This window comes from Dendrobates tinctorius, unplaced genomic scaffold (genome assembly GCF_039654945.1).
Source record: "Dendrobates tinctorius isolate UK_male_01 unplaced genomic scaffold, ASM3965494v1 ptg000060l, whole genome shotgun sequence".
NCBI lineage: Eukaryota > Metazoa > Chordata > Amphibia > Anura > Dendrobatidae > Dendrobates > Dendrobates tinctorius.
Window position 1 is genome coordinate 3,517,759 of NW_027361728.1, and position 19,192 is coordinate 3,536,950.

General features: G+C 45.4%; 1 protein-coding gene across 3 annotated transcripts in view; it reads right to left on the minus strand.

The window, feature by feature from the left end:
• Nucleotides 1-11,412, minus strand: part of LOC141092473 (probable cation-transporting ATPase 13A5) — a 544,666-nt gene extending 533,254 nt beyond the window's left edge. For 2 of the 3 annotated variants that reach the window (XM_073578638.1, XM_073578637.1), the window contains exon 1: nucleotides 11,275-11,400. In XM_073578638.1, coding sequence (XP_073434739.1) covers nucleotides 11,275-11,322 — 48 coding nt within the window. In that variant the 5' untranslated portion in view covers nucleotides 11,323-11,400. Of the gene's footprint in view, nucleotides 1-11,274 lie in introns of all 3 variants that reach the window. The other variant, XR_012232811.1, reaches the window with a different exon arrangement.
• Nucleotides 11,413-19,192: the final 7,780 nt, after the last annotated feature.

Sequence of the window (19,192 nt, forward strand, 5' to 3'; positions counted from 1 at the left end):
GTACCGTATCCCTGGATAACATGTATGGATAGCGTACACATTCAAAATATATGTCTCAGGAGGCAGGCTCAGACGGTGTCAGGCACAGTATGGATTGCACGTGATTGCACAAAGGTTAGAAAGGGTACCGTATCCCTGGATAACATGTATGGATAGCGTACACATTCAAAATATATGTCTCAGGAGGCAGGCTCAGACGGTGTTAGGCCCAGTATGGATTGCACGTGATTGCACAAAGGTTAGAAAGGGTACCGTATCCCTGGATAACATGTATGGATAGCATACACATTCAAAATATATGTCTCAGGAGGCAGGCTCAGACGGTGTCAGGCACAGTATGGATTGCACGTGATTGCACAAAAGTTAGAAAGGGTACCGTATCCCTGGATAACATGTATGGATAGCATACACATTCAAAATAAATGTCTCAGGAGGCAGGCTCAGACGGTGTTAGGCCCAGTATGGATTGCACGTGATTGCACAAAGGTTAGAAAGGGTACCGTATCCCCAGATAACATGTATGGATAGCGTACACATTCAAAATATATGTCTCAGGAGGCAGGCTCAGACGGTGTTAGGCCCAGTATGGATTGCACGTGATTGCACAAAGGTTAGAAAGGGTACCGTATCCCCAGATAACATGTATGGATAGCGTACACATTCAAAATATATGTCTATACATCAGGAGGCAGGCTCAGACGGTGTCAGACACAGTATGGATTGCACGTGATTGCACAAAGGTTAGAAAGGGTACCGTATCCCTGGATAACATGTATGGATAGCGTACACATTCAAAATATATGTCTATACATCAGGAGGCAGGCTCAGACGGTGTTAGGCCCAGTATGGATTGCACGTGATTGCACAAAGGTTAGAAAGGGTACCGTATCCCTGGATAACATGTATCGATAGCGTACACATTCAAAATATATGTCTCAGGAGGCAGGCTCAGACGGTGTTAGGCCCAGTATGGATTGAACGTGATTGCACAAAGGTTAGAAAGGGTACCGTATCCCCAGATAACATGTATGGATAGCGTACACATTCAAAATATATGTCTATACATCAGGAGGCAGGCTCAGACGGTGTCAGGCACTGTATGGATTGCACGTGATTGCACAAAGGTTAGAAAGGGTACCGTATCCCTGGATAACATGTATGGATAGCGTACACATTCAAAATATATGTCTATACATCAGGAGGCAGGCTCAGACGGTGTCAGGCACAGTATGGATTTGACGGCCCAGATTACACAGCGGAGAAGCAGTGAGAGGTAAAGATTGCAAATGCTGGGGCCCTGCCCAAGCAAGGGAGGCCCACTCGTGGGCGTCGGTACTGGCACTGGGCCCCTCATAGTACAGCGGTGTGTCTGACGGCGGGTGTGCACCACCACCGTCAGAGACACTTGATTGCACTATGAGGGACCCTGTGCCAGTGCCCGCTCCCAAGAGTCGGCCTACCCACCTGTCCAGGGCAACGGCACTCGCACGGTGTCGTGCGCTAGGTGGTGACCCCGGCCATGGGGGGGAGGCAGCACAGTTAGGGAGTTTTAGAAAGTGGCATATGTTGATGTTGGACATTCAGCTGATGCAAAAGGCGAAATAGGTGAAGTCCCAGGAAGAGGTGGACCAAAGCAAGCCATTTTTCTGTCACCCTATGTGTCATCAGGGGAAGGTGGGACAAAATCCTTGGAAACCCATGCATGGTTCATTTTAATGAAGGTTAGATCATCCACATTTTGGGTTGACAGACGGGTCCTTTTTTCTGTCAGGATTGATCCAGCTGCACTGAAGACTCTTTCCGATAGCACACTTGCAGCTGGGCAAGCGAGCTCCTGTAAGGCATATTGGGCCAATTCAGGCCAGGTGTCCAGTTTAGCGGCCCAATAGTCCAAGGGGAATGACCTGTGTGGGAGAACATCGATATGGGAGGAAAAGTAGTTTGTAACCATAGTTGACAACTGCTGTCTCCTGTCACTTTCCATCGATGCAGTATTACCAGTTGTGTGAGCGGTATTTGAAAAATCAGTCCACAACATTGTCATGAAACCCCTGTCTCCAACGCCACTTCTGCTGTGTGCACCACGAACACCTCTGCCAAGCTGCCCCCGGCCCGTACGGCTCGTGTGAGAACCATCACCGCTGCTGTGTGCTGAGAATGCCTCAAGCAACCGATTTACCAGAGTTGCTTGTTTATTAGCCAATATTAGGTCAAGGTTCTCCTGTGGCATGATGTTTTGTAATTTGCCTTTATAGCGTGGATCCAGGATGCTGGCCAACCAGTAGTCGTCATCGTTCATCATTTTGGCAATGCGGGGGTCCCTTTTTAGGATCTGCAAGGCATAATCTGACATGTGGGCCAATGTTCCCAGTGTCAAAGATGCACTGCGAGTGCTGGGTGGAGGAGCACTTTCTGGCAAATCCACATCCCTCCAGTCACGCACAAACCCTGTACCAGACCTTGCCACGCCAACATTTTCACTTGCCCCACGAGATGCATCCTCCTCCCCTAAGTAATCATCCCCATCATCATCCTCCTCCTCCTCTTCTTCCTCCACCTCGTCCAGGAGAGGTCCCTGAGAAGACAATGGCTGAATGTCATCAAGGATTCCCTCCTCCTCTTCCTCCTCATCAACATTGGCTGCAGACGCCTGCTCCTTAAGGTGCGTCAAAGTTTGCATGACCAGACGCATAAGTGGGATGCTCATGCTTAGGATGGCGTCGTCTGCGCTTACCAGCCGTGTGCATTCCTCAAAACACTGAAGGACTTTACAGAGGTCTTTCAGCTTCGACCACTGCACACCTGTCAACTCCATGTCTGCTCTCAAAGTGCCTGGCCGTGTATCCTCCCACAAATGCATTATGGCCTACCTCTGCTCGCACAGCCGCTCCACCATGTGCAGGGTGGAGTTCCACCTTGTTGCAATGTCGATAATGAGGCGGTGGTTGGGAAGGTGGAGCAATCGCTGCAGCTTCTGCATACGAACGGAGTGTACAGGCGACCGGCGGATGTGCGCGCACAGTCTTCGCACCTTCTGGAGCAGGGCTGTTAACTCCGGATAATTTTTGAGGAAGCACTGCACCACCAGGTTCAAGGTGTGAGCCAAGCAAGGTATGTGGCTGAGTTTTGAAAGGGCTATGGCTGCCACAAAATTACGGCCGTTATCACTAACTACCTTGCCTGCCTCAAGATGTACACTGCCCAGCCATGACTCAGTTTGTCGCTTCAAGTACTCGGCCAGCACCTCGGCGGTGTGTCTGTTGCCCAAACACATCATCTGCAACACAGCCTGCTGACGCTTTCCACTAGCTGCTCGATAGGGGGACACATCGTGTGCAACAGTGGCAGCTGCAGATGGAGTGCTCTTACGACTGCGCTCTGTGGACGAGCTTTCGCTTCTGGAGGAGGAGGAGGAGGAGGAGGGTCGAATGCCTACAGCCAACTGTTTCCTATACCGTGGGCTAGGCAGCACTGTCCCACCACCGCTGTCCCCTGTGGACCCTGCATCCACCACATTAACCCAGTGCGCAGTGATGGACACGTAACGGCCCTGGCCATGCCGACTGGACCATGCATCAGTTGTGAGGTGCACCTTTCCGCTCACTGACTGCTTGAGTGCATGGACAATGCGGTCTTTCACATGATGGTGGAGGGCTGGGATGGCTTTGCGAGAGAAGAAGTGGCGACTGGGTAGGTCATAGCCTGGTACTGCATAGGCCATGAGTTCGCGGAAAGCTGAGCTTTCCACCAACCGAAAGGGCATCATCTCAAACGAGATTAGTTTGGCAATGTGGGCGTTCAAACCCAGTGTACGCGGATGAGAGACTGAGTACTTTCTTGACCTACTCATAGTGTCTGGGATGGTGAGCTGGACTTGAGAGCTGCATATGGTGGAAGTAGCGGTGGACAGGGCGGACTGAGAGAGGGTTGATGAGGGTGATGGAGTTGGTGTTCTTTCTGATGGCCTAGAATCAGTCTTTCGTTGATATAACAGTGGGATTCCCTGACTGCTGTGGCCTTGCAACGACACCTTAACATTTGCTGCTGTGCTAACCGGTGGGCTTACAGTGGGGGAAACAATGTAGCGTTGCTGACTACCTTCGTTGTGATCATTTGCACATGTGGCACTTGAGGTTTGGTGTTGTGTCCACGCTTGCAAGTGCATGCTGGTTAAATGTCTAAGCATGCAACTGGTATTCAAATTTTTCGGATTTTTCCCTCGGCTAAAGGTCTTTGCCCACTTCTTACAGATAACCTTGGCCTGATCATGAGGATTTTGTTCAAAAAAGTGCCACACTGCACTCTTCCTACTTTGGCAGACATTTTGCGGCCTAGCACGCTGTGATCTTTTGACCCTCTGGACAAGCTGTCCAGCAACTCTTTTGATGTTTGGAACCTGTCTTTGGAGTGCTACGGGCCTGCCAGATAACAGCTGTTGCGAAGTCGATGTCTGCTGTGGTTGCTCCTCATCTGAGCTATTGGAAGTAGCACCCTCTTCCCCCAATGGATGCCAATCTGGGTCAACAACTGGGTCATCCATCACCTCCTCTTCTATGTCATGTGCACCTTCCTCTGTGTCACCGTGTATGGTGGTATAGTGTGTGGGAAGGGGCACCTGAGTCTCATCAGGGTCAGAATCTGGCTCTGTACACTGCGAGGACAATGTAGTGCTCTGAGTGAATGTACCAGCAGAATCATCCATCAGCGGCTGTGCATCAGTGCACTCCATGTCAGATTCATCTTGGCCTGGGTAATTCACCATTTCACTTGATAATCCAGGCATGGTATGTGAAAACAGCTCCATTGAGTAATCAGTAGTATGGCCTGCGTCATCCTTCAATCTTGGTTGGGGTGAAGGACACAAGGAAAGGTGTGGTTCATGAACATGAATCTCTGCACACACTTTTGGACACTGGACACTTTTGGATTGTGTGAGGCCCACTGATATCTGAGCGCTATGTCACAGGCTCGATGGCACAGCTGTGACCAAAGTGACTAGAGGATAAGGGAGATTTTGAATCTCTGCACACACTTTTGGACACTGGACACTTTTGGATTGTGTGAGGCCCAATGAATATCTGAGCGCTATGTGACAGGCTCGATGGCACAGCTGTGACCAAAGTGACTAGAGGATAAGGGAGATTTTGAATCTCTGCACACACTTTTGGACACTGGACACTTTTGGATTGTGTGAGGCCCACTGATATCTGAGCGCTATGTCACAGGCTCGATGGCACAGCTGTGACAAAAGTGACTAGAGGATAAGGGAGATTTTGAATCTCTGCACACACTTTCGGACACTGGACACTTTTGGATTGTGTGAGGCCCACTGATATCTGAGCGCTATGTCACAGGCTCGATGGCACAGCTGTGACCAAAGTGACTAGAGGATAAGGGAGATTTTGAATCTCTGCACACACTTTTAGACACTGGACACTTTTGGATTGTGTGAGGCCCAATGAATATCTGAGCGCTATGTGACAGGCTCGATGGCACAGCTGTGACCAAAGTGACTAGAGGATAAGGGAGATTTTGAATCTCTGCACACACTTTTGGACACTGGACACTTTTGGATTGTGTGAGGCCCAATGAATATCTGAGCGCTATGTGACAGGCTCGATGGCACAGCTGTGACCAAAGTGACTAGAGGATAAGGGAGATTTTGAATCTCTGCCCACACTTTTGGACACTGGACACTTTTGGATTGTGTGAGGCCCACTGATATCTGAGCGCTATGTCACAGGCTCGATGGCACAGCTGTGACCAAAGTGACTAGAGGATAAGGGAGATTTTGAATCTCTGCACACACTTTTGGACACTGGACACTTTTGGATTGTGTGAGGCCCAATGAATATCTGAGCGCTATGTGACAGGCTCGATGGCACAGCTGTGACCAAAGTGACTAGAGGATAAGGGAGATTTTGAATCTCTGCACACACTTTTGGACACTGAACACTTTTGGATTGTGTGAGGCCCAATGAATATCTGAGCTCTATGTGACAGGCTCGATGGCACAGCTGTGACCAAAGTGACTAGAGGATAAGGGAGATTTTGAATCTCTGCACACACTTTTGGACACTGGACACTTTTGGATTGTGTGAGGCCCACTGATATCTGAGCGCTATGTCACAGGCTCGATGGCACAGCTGTGACCAAAGTGACTAGAGGATAAGGGAGATTTTGAATCTCTGCACACACTTTTGGACCCTGGACACTTTTGGATTGTGTGAGGCCCAATGAATATCTGAGCGCTATGTGACAGGCTCGATGGCACACCTGTGACCAAAGTGACTAGAGGATAAGGGAGATTTTGAATCTCTGCACACACTTTTGGACACTGGACACTTTTGGATTGTGTGAGGCCCACTGATATCTGAGCGCTATGTCACAGGCTCGATGGAACAGCTGTGACCAAAGTGACTAGAGGATAAGGGAGATTTTGAATCTCTGCACACACTTTTAGACACTGGACACTTTTGGATTGTGTGAGGCCCAATGAATATCTGAGCGCTATGTGACAGGCTCGATGGCACAGCTGTGACCAAAGTGACTAGAGGATAAGGGAGATTTTGAATCTCTGCACACACTTTTGGACACTGGACACTTTTGGATTGTGTGAGGCCCAATGAATATCTGAGCGCTATGTGACAGGCTCGATGGCACAGCTGTGACCAAAGTGACTAGAGGATAAGGGAAATTTTGAATCTCTGCACACACTTTTGGACACTGGACACTTTTGGATTGTGTGAGGCCCAATGAATATCTGAGCGCTATGTGACAGGCTCGATGGCACAGCTGTGACCAAAGTGACTAGAGGATAAGGGAGATTTTGAATTTCTGTGGACACTGGACACTTTTGGATTGTGTGAGGCCCAATGAATATCTTAGCGCTATGTGACAGGCTCGATGGCATAGCTGTGACCAAAGTGACTAGAGGATAAGGGAGATTGGATTGCTTTTAAAAAAGCAGTTTGCAGAGCAGTGGGTAAACAGCAATGCCAGCCTGTCAGGAAGCCTTAAAAGGCAGCCCAACAACCAACACCACTGATACACCACAATATAGCCTCCCCTTGCACTGCACACACAGTGACTGGTGTGTTGTGCAGGCCAAATTGCTAGCAGCAGAAGCAGTTTTTTTTTCTTCTTCTCAGCAGGACAAAAAAAAAAAATTGGGATTGCTTTTAAAAAAGCAGTTTGCGGAGCAGTGGGTAAACAGCAATGCAGGAATGTCAGGAAGCCTTAGAAGGCAGCCCAACAACCAACACCACTGATACACCACTATATAGCCTCCCCTTGCACTGCACACACAGTGACTGGTGTGTTGTGCAGGCCAAATCGCTAGCAGCAGAAGCAGTTTTTTTGTCTTCTTCCCTGCCTAACGCTCTCCCTACAGAATCAGCAGCAACCTCTCCCTATACTGAGATCGGCAGAAGTAAGATGGCGGTCAGCGTGCACGCCCTTTTATACCCCATGTGACGCCCACCAAAGCAAGCCAATCACTTGCATGCCCTTCTGAAAGATGGTGGTGACCCCTGCCTATGTCATCATGTTGCCCACAGTGTCCGTGGATCCTGAGTGGCTGAAAAAGAGCGCAAAACAAACTTTTGAAACGCGACTTTGGCGCGTAAGTCGCCGACCTCGTGGCCGACCTCATCCTAGGGTCGGGTTTCGTTTCATGAAACCCGACTTTGCCAAAAGTCGGCGACTTTTGAATTTTTTCGACCCGTTTCGCTCAACTCTACTGAGGACTCTTGATACCATTTGAAACTTTTGAAGTGACATTGTTGCCCGGAAAATATTCCTGCCTGTCGATGCGTCCCAGAGTGGCCTCATTGCAGGATTTCTACACTCCAGCAAGGAGAAGAACACTAATGTAGGCATCCAGGACATCATCATGAAGGTCATTCCACATGTTGCCGTGGACTTTTTTCCTTCAAGGTTTGTCATAGCAATAATGACTTTTTTTATTGACAATGGTATAAACAGATCAAAACAGGTCTTGATGTCACTTACTCTTGTCACAGCAAACCTTGTGATCCCAGGGGTAATTTTTATGACATTTGCAGCATCTGACCTGCCATGTACATCTGGAGGTACTGAGCTCCAACTGATCTTGCCACTTTTGGATTTGAATCTTTTAGCGGGAGCAACTTCTGCACCAGTGACCTCCTCATCAGACTGATCAGAACTGTCTGTGTCTTCCGGTTGATACTCCACATCATCTTCCTCCTCAGAAACCTGTTCATCTGTATCAGTTTGCTGCTGTGTGTCCTCTGATTCATTATCATCTAAGATATAATCCAGAATTTGGCTAACATCAAATCTTCTCCTCATTGCTGCATGTGTAAACTGGAGATGTATACTCTGCAAAGTACCAACTCTAAGCTGATTTGGCAGTACATGCCTGGACATGTCCCTAACTCAAGCTGTTGGAGGTAGAGCTGGCTGTGGGCTGTTGGTTTATATTGTGTTTATGAGTTCAGTTTTGGGACTTATTATTGTTTTTTTAACTCTTATATTAGACCTGGGTCGAAATTGACCCCAACAACACAAATGTTATAATTTTAATAAGAGTATTTTACAATTTAGTAAAATAGTTTTATTTTATTGTATTTTGTTTAAAAATAAGTTCCTGAAAAAGTCAAAAAGTCTTGATGCAATAAACAAATGTATGTAGAATTTGTATGCATTTAAAACCTAAAACGGATCGGTCACGACCCTAACATCTAGCTAAGTTCATTAAGGGGTCTAGTTTCTAAAATGGTGTCACTTGTGGGGGGTTTCCACTGTTAAGGCACATCAGGGGCTCTCCAAACGCAACAGTTCAACAGCTAATTATTCCAGCTTATTTAACATTCAAAAAGTGAAATTGCACTCCTTCCCTTCCGAGCCCTGTCGTGTGCCCAAATAGTAGATTTCCCCCACATATACGGTATCGGCATGCTCAGGATTGCGCAACAAAATAAATGGTCCATTTTCTCCTGTTACCCTTGAAAAAGTTAAAAAAATAGATCTAAAAAATTATTTTTGTGAAAGAAACGTAAATGTTTTTTTTTTCTTCCACATTCTAAAAATTCCTGTGAAGCACGTGAAAGGTTAATGTGGCGTCCCTGAGGGTTCAGTCACCACAGAGGTACTGCGCCTCCTCCTGAGGTGTAGTATTCCACTCCCCAGGTAAGATGGTAACACCTGACAGACTTCTGCACCTACATGTAGCACAGAAACCTTAGAACAGCAGAGCACCCTTTATGGCAGCTGCTTTGGTTCATGAAGGGCGCTGGGTGGTGGGTGGAGCTTAGAAACACTAGAGGGGAAATCTGACAGGAAGTTAGATCAGTTCTCCGCAGGGGGAAGCAGAGAGAAGACCTCTGCAGAAGTTCCCCTCTGGGGGAAGGAGGGAAAGGACATAGAAGCAGCAGCCTCCTGTGAGCTGGAGCTGTTTGCAAGGAGAGAGAAGGATCAGTTGTTCAGAAGGAAGATAGATAAGCACGGAACGTGAGGAGGAGGAGAGAGACTGGGGACGATGGCTAGTGCAGAGCCCTTCCCTAAGTTCATTGCGCCAAGGCTGGGTGCCGGTATCCGAGGCTGTGTGTGATACTGATGATCCTGCAGCAGAAACCAGAGGAATAGAATTTGTGACTGCATTATTCCCACAAAAGACTCGACGACACAGTGGCAATGAGTGTGAGCCGGGACATGATTGTATGGAGTCCCCGAAGCAGGCTACAGCCACCTGTCATACGAGTACAGCCACCTGTCATACGAGTGGAGTTTAAGTAACATCAAGAAGGAGGAACTTGAGTGTAATTAATAACTACAAGTACTTCAGATTAGCGGTAGAATAGAGACGTTCAGAAAAGCCACATTTGGAAGGGAGTGCTGGAAGGGTTAATCCATATGCCTGGGAGTTGGCTGAGTCCCTGACCTGTAGGCTGCAGCACTGAAGCGGGCACCTGTCTGTGCCAGAAACGTGAGTAAAAGAATTGGAACTGCACTCAGCTGTGTCTTTGCCTTCTTCCTGCGCAGCCTACTCAGCACTGCTACATCTCTGTGCCTAACACTACGCCATCTACCTCTACTACTACTGCCCTGGGACTACAGTTCTACTTGTGGAGAGCTATTCCATCTTTGCTGCCTATACCATCTGTCCCAGAGGATCTGCACTGCAGCGTCGGCTTAACACCTTCATTGCCGAGCACCACAGGTGGCGTCACAAACTACCTACATATAAACTCTTTTCCATTCCACCTATTTACCATGGACGCCCAGGGCCACGGACCGGATCACCGCTATGGTGACACGTCCCTTTGCTAGACACCAGCCCGGTACTGAGTAGGTGAATCCCCACACCTTGCCATGGAGTTGATCCATTTTTAAACTTCTTGAATGCGGTTTTGTGTACCTTAAGGGGTGCAGTTTTTAGAATGGTGGCATTTTTGGGTATTTTCTGTCATATCGGCCCCTCAAAGTCACTTCAAAAGTGAGGTGGTCAAAAAAACTGCTATGCAAATTTTATTGTTAAAATGAGAAATCACTAGTCAACTTTTAAACCTTATATCTTCCTAACATAAAAATTATGCTTCTAAAATTATGCTTATGTAAAGAAGACATGTGGGAAATGCTATTTATTAACTATTTTGTGTGGAATGACTCTCTGATTTAAGGACATAAAATGAAATGTTTGAAAATAGTGAAATTTTCTAAATTTTCACCAAATTCACATTTTTTTTTCACAGATAACCGCAAGTCATATCAAATAAATTTTACCACTATCATAAAGTAATGAGAAAACATTATCAGTGTGATCCATTGAAGAGTTCCAGAGTTATGACCTCATAAAGTGTCATATATATGACACTCCACCTCCATTACAGTAAAAAATGCAGACATTTTATATTCAGACCCACACTTTAGCTTTTGTAAGACAAAGAACAACTTTAAAAATAATAATCTCTGTATAAATTATATAGTAGGGCAAATAGATGATGTGAAGAAAATCAGGTAAAACAGAAATAGCACATGTTGAACATGGGCTAAATATTTATTAGTACCGTATCCATCAATATACATTGCAGCAACTTATTAATATAAACCAGAATGAATTAGGATCACTACTTTAAGAATAATAGTAAAACAAGCTGTTAACTCTTTGCATCCACTGTTATACATATCACACAACATATACAGTATATAATGGCTGATTATATAGTGGTTACATTCATTTGCAGATGACAGACCTTTAGTAGGTCTTATATTTGCCCCATCAGTACTCACCATTTCATTCTCCTCTCCTTCATTAAGCACTGCATGATTTTCTGCCATTCTTTCATGTACCAGGACGACTGTGCAAAACTGAGTATGGGAATGTGGCAAGTCTTAATTCCTTCTGATCTGGAAACTTTTCACTGCAAAACTTTTGTCTCCTGAAAGTACAGCCTCCAGATTTGCCTACAGACTCTTATTGGATTTTGTTGTTACGTAGGTAATGTTTTATATTGGGCACAAATATTTCTTTCAAATGATGTATTAGGATTTTATATAAGACAGCAGAAATTTATTTCAACTACGTTTAAATTCTCTGATTTCTCATTTCAATATATATTAAGAATTTACATTGTAGATCACAGATATAGAATAGAAAAAAACGTGGTGCTGTATAAACCATGAAAATTAATTAATGAGCAAAAACATCTAGGTATCACAGAAGATGATACTGGACTTTACTATAGATCTGTTGATGTTGATGAAATTGTTTTCATAAGCGTTTTATTGGGAAAGTAATAGGAGATGTGGTGGGGATATAGAAGTGTGGGAGTGAGCAAACTTGCAATTAGAGAAATGATTATCCAAAAAAAAACATGTACACAGAAACCAAAACTACAAAAAGAGACATATAATCTTTATTTCATTAGAAAACACACATAAAAAATGTTAAAAAACAGGCAAGGCTTTAAAAAGTGGGAAACCACAAAAAGGCATCCACTATACAGCCATGAGTAGGATGCACATGCTATATACATTGCTAAACCCACACTAGTATAAGAAAACCCATGTGGTCGTGGTATAACCACTCAAGACATCCATAAATGATTTCAGCAAAATAGAAAAGTGCAAATACACATTACCTCCCGTGGGTGATGGTGCCAGCCCCAACGCACGTTTCAGCAAAAATGCCTTTCTCTGGGGGTCAATTAGAGAAATGAGAATAATGAAAGAAACAAAGAAAGGGGGAAAGTGAAAGATCAATGGAGGAATATCTTATTTTCAGCCTACAACACTAACATTTTGAACCGAAACATGCAACACTTGCATGAGACGGGTACATTAAGAGTAGTGTTGAGCATTCCGATACCGCAAGTATCGGGTATCGGCCGATATTAGCGGTATCGGAATTCCGATACTGACTTCCGATACTTTTGTCATATCGGATTCCGGAATCGGAATCGGAAGTTCCCATCATGCTATGAGCCTGCTTGCTTTGATTAACCCAATGGGAATCCTCCGAAGTGTGGGCACATCCTGTTAGGCATGTAGGCATGTTAACTATTGGCATGGCTGTGATTGGCTGCCGAAATGATGTCTTGATGCACTATAAAAGCCACCGCAGCCGCCATTTCTGGTTCACTCTGCTGTGAATTCAGTTAGGGACAGGCTGCTGTTGAAGACTGTGAGGGACAGTTAGAAATAGCGATCATCAAACATAGAATCATAGAATCATAGAATCGTACAGTTGGAAGGGACCTCCTGGGCCATTTGGTCCAACCCCCTGCTCAAAGCAGGATTCGCTAAATCATCCCAGTCAGATGTCTGTCCAGCCTCTGTTTGAAGACTTCCATTGAAGGAGAACTCACCACTTCTCGTGGCAGCCTGTTCCACTCATTGATCACTCTAACTGTCAAAAAGTTTTTTCTAATATCTAATCTGTGTCTCTTCCCATTCAGTTTCATCCCATTGCTTCTAGTCTTTCCTTGTGCAAATGAGAATAAAGTTGATCCTTCTACAATGTGACAGCCCTTTAGATATTTGTAGACAGCTATTAAGTCTCCTCTCAGTCTTCTCTTTTGCAAACTAAACATTCCCAAATCCTGCAACCTTTCCTCATAAGACAGGGTTTGCAGACCGGTCACCATTCTGGTCGCTCTTTTCTGAACTTGCTCCAGTTTGTTGATGTCTTTTTTAAAATGTGGTGCCCAAAACTGGACACAATATTCCAGATGAGGTCTGACCAAAGAGGAGTAGAGGGAAATAATGACTTCACGTGATCTAGACTGTATGCTTCTGTTAATACATCCTAGAATTGCATTTGCCTTTTTTGCTGCTGCATCACACTGTTGACTCATATTCAGTCTGTGATCTATTAGTATACCCAAGTCTTTTTCACATGTGCTGTCACTTAGCCCTATTCCTCCCATTCTATATATGCTTTTTTCATTTTTATTGCCCAGATGTAGTACTTTGCATTTCTCCCTGTTAAAAACCATTCTGTTAGTTGCTGCCCACTTCTCCAGTTTATTTAAATCTTTTTGAATCCTCTCTCTCTCTTCTCTAGTATTAGCTATCCCTCCTAGCTTTGTGTCATCAGCAAATTTAATCAGTTTACCCTCAATTCCTTCATCTAAATCGTTGATAAAGATGTTGAACAATACAGGGCCCAGGACAGAGCCCTGTGGTACCCCACTTGAGACATTCTTCCAACTGGATGTGCAGCCATTTACGACCACTCTTTGGGTCCGATCACTAAGCCAGTTATGAATCCACCTAACAGTTGCCTTGTCCATTCCATACTTAGTCATTTTTTCAATAAGGATTGTATGAGAGACTTTGTCAAATGCTTTGCTGAAGTCAAGATATACTATATCTACAGCATTTCCTTGATCCACCCAATCAGTGATACCGTCATAGAAGGAAATTAAGTTAGTCTGACATGACTTATTAGTTAGAAACCCATGCTGACTCTGTTTAATCACTTCATTCTTATCCAGGTATTGACATACATGTTGTTTAATAATTTGTTCAAAGATCTTTCCTGGTATAGAAGTCAGACTCACCGGCCTATAGTTGCCTGGGTCCACCTTCTTCCCCTTTTTGAAGATAGGAACAACATTTGCTCTTCTCCAGTCTTCTGGCACTTCTCCTGTTCTCCAAGAATTTTCAAAGATTATGGAGAGGGGTTCAAAAATTTCTTCTGCTATCTCCTTCAGTACTCTGGGGTGTAATTCATCTGGACCTGGAGACTTGAATTCATTTAGGTTAGCTAAGTGTTTCCTCACTATCTTTCTGTTTATAGATATCCTGGATTCTTCTATTCCCTTAATAGGACAGTGAATAACAGTTGATGTTGCATTTCCTTTCTGAGAGAAAACAGATGCAAAATAGGAATTTAAAAGTTCAGCCTTCTCAACATCCTGTCTTACCATTTCATCATTTTCATCCTGTAAAAATCCTATAGCATCTTTGACTTTTCTTTTACTTTTGACATATCCCCAAAATCCTTTATTATTGCTTTTGACATCTCTTGCAAGCCTCAGTTCATTTTCAGCTTTAGATAATCTGATTTGTGCCCTGCAGGTTCTGCAGACAGCATTATATTCTTCTTTAGATATGCCTCCCTCTTTCCATTTTATAAACATTTTTTTCTTCCTTTTTAGCATGTGCTTAAGTTCTGTGTTCATCCATCCTGGTTTCCTTAAATGCTTCCTATTCTTCCCTCTTTTCGGAATTGTTAACAACTGTGCTTTGAGAATTTCATTTTTCAAGATTTCCCATCCTTCCTGGACATTTTTGTCTTTAAGGATATCCAGCCATTGGATCCCTCCAATTCTCTTTCTGAATCCCTTAAAATCTGCCTTTCTGAAATCTAACCTTGACGTCTGAGTCTTCACAGGTCTTCCTCCTCTAGTAATCCAAAATTCTAAAATAGCATGGTCGCTACCTCCTAGGGTCCCAGCCACTTTTACCTCCTCAACCATTTCCTCCCTGTTTATAAGGATTAGATCCAAGGTAGCAGTTCCCCTTGTTTTCTCCCTTACCTTTTGGAAGATAAAGTTGTCAGCAAGAGAGGATAAGAATTTCCTTGACCTGTTAGTTTTGCCTGAGAGAGATTCCCAACAAATGTCTGGATAGTTGAAATCTCCCATGACAACTATGTCATATTTTTTGGAGAACTTGGCCATCTGATGCATAAAGAGTTCATCTATATCTTCGGCTTGCACAGGCGGCCTGTAGTAAATGCCTACAATGGTGTCCTTTCCATTGTTCTGTCCTTGTATTCTTACCCAAACAGTTTCCACAGAACTCCCAGTCTCTGAAGCTTCAATCTCTGTGCAGATATACGCGTTTCGAACATACAATGCGACACCCCCTCCTCGTTTATCAAGTCTGTTTCTTGCAAATAAGTTGTATCCTTCTAGTCTTGTATTCCAATCATGTGTATTGTCCCACCAAGTTTCAGTGATTCCAATTACATCATATTTCTGTTCCTGTGTTAGTAGTTCCAATTCTCCTTGTTTGTTGCCCATGCTTTGTGCATTAGTATAGAAACATTTTAGTTTGTGACTGGTTTCTCTTTCTCCAATATTTTTATTAATTAGATTCTTTCGTCTTTGTTCTTCCTTTCCACTTCTAATAGCAGAGTTCTCAATAGCATTTGTCAGGTGTATGGCTTTTTCTGGTCTTTTGCTTCCCTTCCCATGTTGTTCTAGTTTAAAGCTCTCCTTACAAGTGTAGCAAGGCGACTTCCAAATACATGCTTTCCAGTCTTCGTAAGGTGCACCCCATCTCTAGCAAGTAGTCCATCGTATAAGTAGTTCACTCCGTGATCCAGAAATCCAAATCGTTGCTGACGGCACCATCGACGTAGCCAGTTGTTCACCTGCAGAATCTTATTCCACCTCCTTGTTCCATGGCCATCCACTGGGAGGATGGAAGAGAAGACCACCTGCGCTCCCAGTTCTTTCACTTTCTTGCCTAAGTCTTCAAAGTCTCTGCAGATGGTTTCCAGGTCGTTTCTTGCGGTGTCATTTGTCCCCACATGTAGTAGCAGGAATGGGTAGTCATCTGTAGGTCTGAAGAGTCCTGATATCCTGTCAGACACATCTTTAATTTTTGCACCTGGAAGACAGCACATTTCTCTTGTAGTTATATCCGGTCTGCAGATAGCGGCCTCTGTTCCTCTCAGCAGGGAATCCCCCATGACCACCACTCTCTGTTTCTTCTTCACAACATTTTTCTTTCTCCATCCAGGAGGACTCTGAGGGCGTACAAGGTTGCTGTTTGTTGGCAAAGTCTTATCCTGATGTATTTCTTCATCGTTTTCCTGCGTGAGAGCCTGGTACTGGTTCCTGAGCAGTATGGGTGCTGACTGCCTCCTGATCCTCCTGCTTCTCTGGGTCACATGTCTCCATTCCTCTGTTTCTTCAGGTGCACTTCGAATTTCTTCTCTTTCTGTAACATGAAGAGATAATTGTGCTCTGTCCAAGAACTCTTCACCTTCCTTAATGATCTTCAACGTAGCTAACCTCTCTTCGAGATTTTGCAACTTTTCCTCCAACAGGGACACAAGCTTGCATTTGTGGCATGTGAAGTTTGGCTTTTCCACTGGTAAATCTGTGAACATGTAGCAAGAAATGCAGCTCACCAAATGGCTCCTGGCCTCTTCCATCTTGAGATTTCTTAAAAACGATGAAAGATGAGCCAATTTCCTCTTTTCAGCTGCAACGGCCAAAACCCAGTGATTGTTGAGCTCGCAGAGACTCTTCACTTATCCCAGAAGGCACTGGGAATATGCAAATGATCTCCTCAAGACTCTTCCCCTGGTTTTCCGATTTCCTCTATATCTATTGCTCTACCCAGGCTACATAATCCACCACAGTAGCATTTTTTTAGCCCAGCAGTGCTGTTTTAATAGCTGTCTGCAAGGGCTGTGTGAGTGCAGCTCACGCTGTGGAGTGGGTCCTGCAGCCACGTCAGGCTGTAGGCCACCCAGTGTGATCACTGCTGCCTCATACATCTTTTAATTTTTGAGCTGCATTTTTTACATAATTTCAATCTAGTGTGCTTCCATCCGTATCCATATACGTTGGTTGCAAACACTAGTAGTAGACAGCGGAGCCTTTCTGCAGCCTTTCAGTGCTAGTGTCCACTTTGCTGCACTGTTCACGGCTGTCTGAGAGGTCTCTGACTGTGTGTGAGTGCAGCTCACGCTGAGTAGTGTGTCCTGCAGCTACGTCTGGTTGTAGGACGCTCAGCGTGTCACTGCCTCACACATTTTTCTTTTATTGCAGCTCATTTTTTCTTCTATTAGTGTGCATCCATCCGTCTCCATCTACGGTGGTTGCAAACACTATATAGGAGTACACAGCGGAGCCTTTCTACAGCCTGTCAGTGCCAGTGCCCACTTAGCTGCACTGTTCACGGCTGTCTGAGAGGTCTCTGACTGTGTGTGAGTGCAGCTCACGCAGAGTAGAGTGTCCTGCAGCTACGTCTGGTTGTAGGACGCTCAACGTGCGTCACTGCCTCACACATATTTGTCTTTGAGTGCAGCTCATTTTTTCTTCTCCTATTAGTGTGCATCCATCCGTATCCATCAACATTGGTTGGTTGCAAACACTATATAGGAGTAGATAGAGGAGCCTTTTTTTCTGGCTTGTGCCCTGCCGGCGCAGCCAGATTAGTATTACCCAATTTTTTTGGAGCCTTATCTTTTGCATTGTAGGTTACCTGCCTGCATTGTAATAGCTCCAAAAAGTTGGTGATACTATCAGTTTCAATTCTTTGTTCACATACTTTGAGTTTGTTTCCAACAAAGAAACCACAAAAAAAGTTCACCAAACACTACATTTGGAACTTGTGTAGGCCACATCAGCTCCTATTAAAGTGTAGTCCACACACACACTTCATAAAATTAGTGTTTCTTGTACCTGTAACCAGCTGTAACCAACCAGGAATAAGCACACTAAGGCCCCCCTTTATACTTTTCTGCCTATCTTAAGCAGTCTGGCAAGATGAAGAAGGCAGGGAGTAAGGCGCGTGGGCGTGGGCGTGGAGTTTCAGCAGGGAGAGGACGTGGGGATTCTGCAGGGAGAGGACGTGGGGATTCTGCAGGTAGAGGACGTGGGGATTCTGGGCCTGCTGCGGGCACCAGTGGATCAGCATCCCCCAGTTTTAGCAGGCAACAGTCCTTTATGCGCAGCTTTGTAGGACCTCAACGTACCCCACTGCTGCGGGAGGAACAAATTGAAGCCGTTGTCGGATGGATGGCAGCTAACGCATCGACTTCAATTATGCGTGGACCAGTAACCATGGACAGGGACGATACCTTTCCCTCACTGCCCACTGGGTCAATGTTGTGGAGCCGGGTACAGATCTGGAGAGTGGCGCTGTACGTGTTCTTCCAACGCCACGGATTGCAGGACTCCAGTCTGTACACATAGACTCCTCCTACTCAAGTTCCTCAGAAACAGCAGAGCAGGAGCCTGTTACGACCGATATGAGCACAGCCGTGGCCAAACGTCAACAGGCTGTACTCAAATTAATTTCTTTGGGGAATCGAAGCCACACAGCGCAGGAGCTCTGGAATGCTATCAAGCTGGAGAGCGATGTCTGGTTTGGGCCAGCGAATCTCCAGCCGGGCTTGGTAGTGTGTGACAATGGCCAAAATCTGGTGGCAGCTCTTGGCCTAGGCAACCTCACACACATCCCATGTCTGGCACATGTGCTTAACTTGGTCGTGCAGAGCTTTCTGAGGGACTATCCGGATCTTGATGCACTGTTGCACAAGGTCCGCATAGAGTGCGCTCACTTGCGGCGTTCCAGCACGGCAAGATCGCGCCTCGCTGCTCTGCAGCGATGATTTGCCCTTCCGGAACATCGCATCATATGTGACCTACCCACCCGGTGGAATTCAACGTTACATATGTTGGAGCGGTTGTGTGAGCAGCAGGCAGCAGTCATGGAGTACCAGCTGCATCAGGCGCAAACAAGTCGCACTGTGCGCCGTTCACACTTCAGCACCATTGAGTGGGCCTCTATGAAGGACATCTGCCTCGTTTTGCTTGCCTTCGATGAATCCACGCGGATGGCGAGTGCAGATGATGCACTAGTCAGCATGACTGTCCCCGTTATCTGCCTGCTTCAACAAACACTGCAAGCACTAAGGGATGAGGTTTCGGAAGAGGTGGAGGATGAGGAGTCC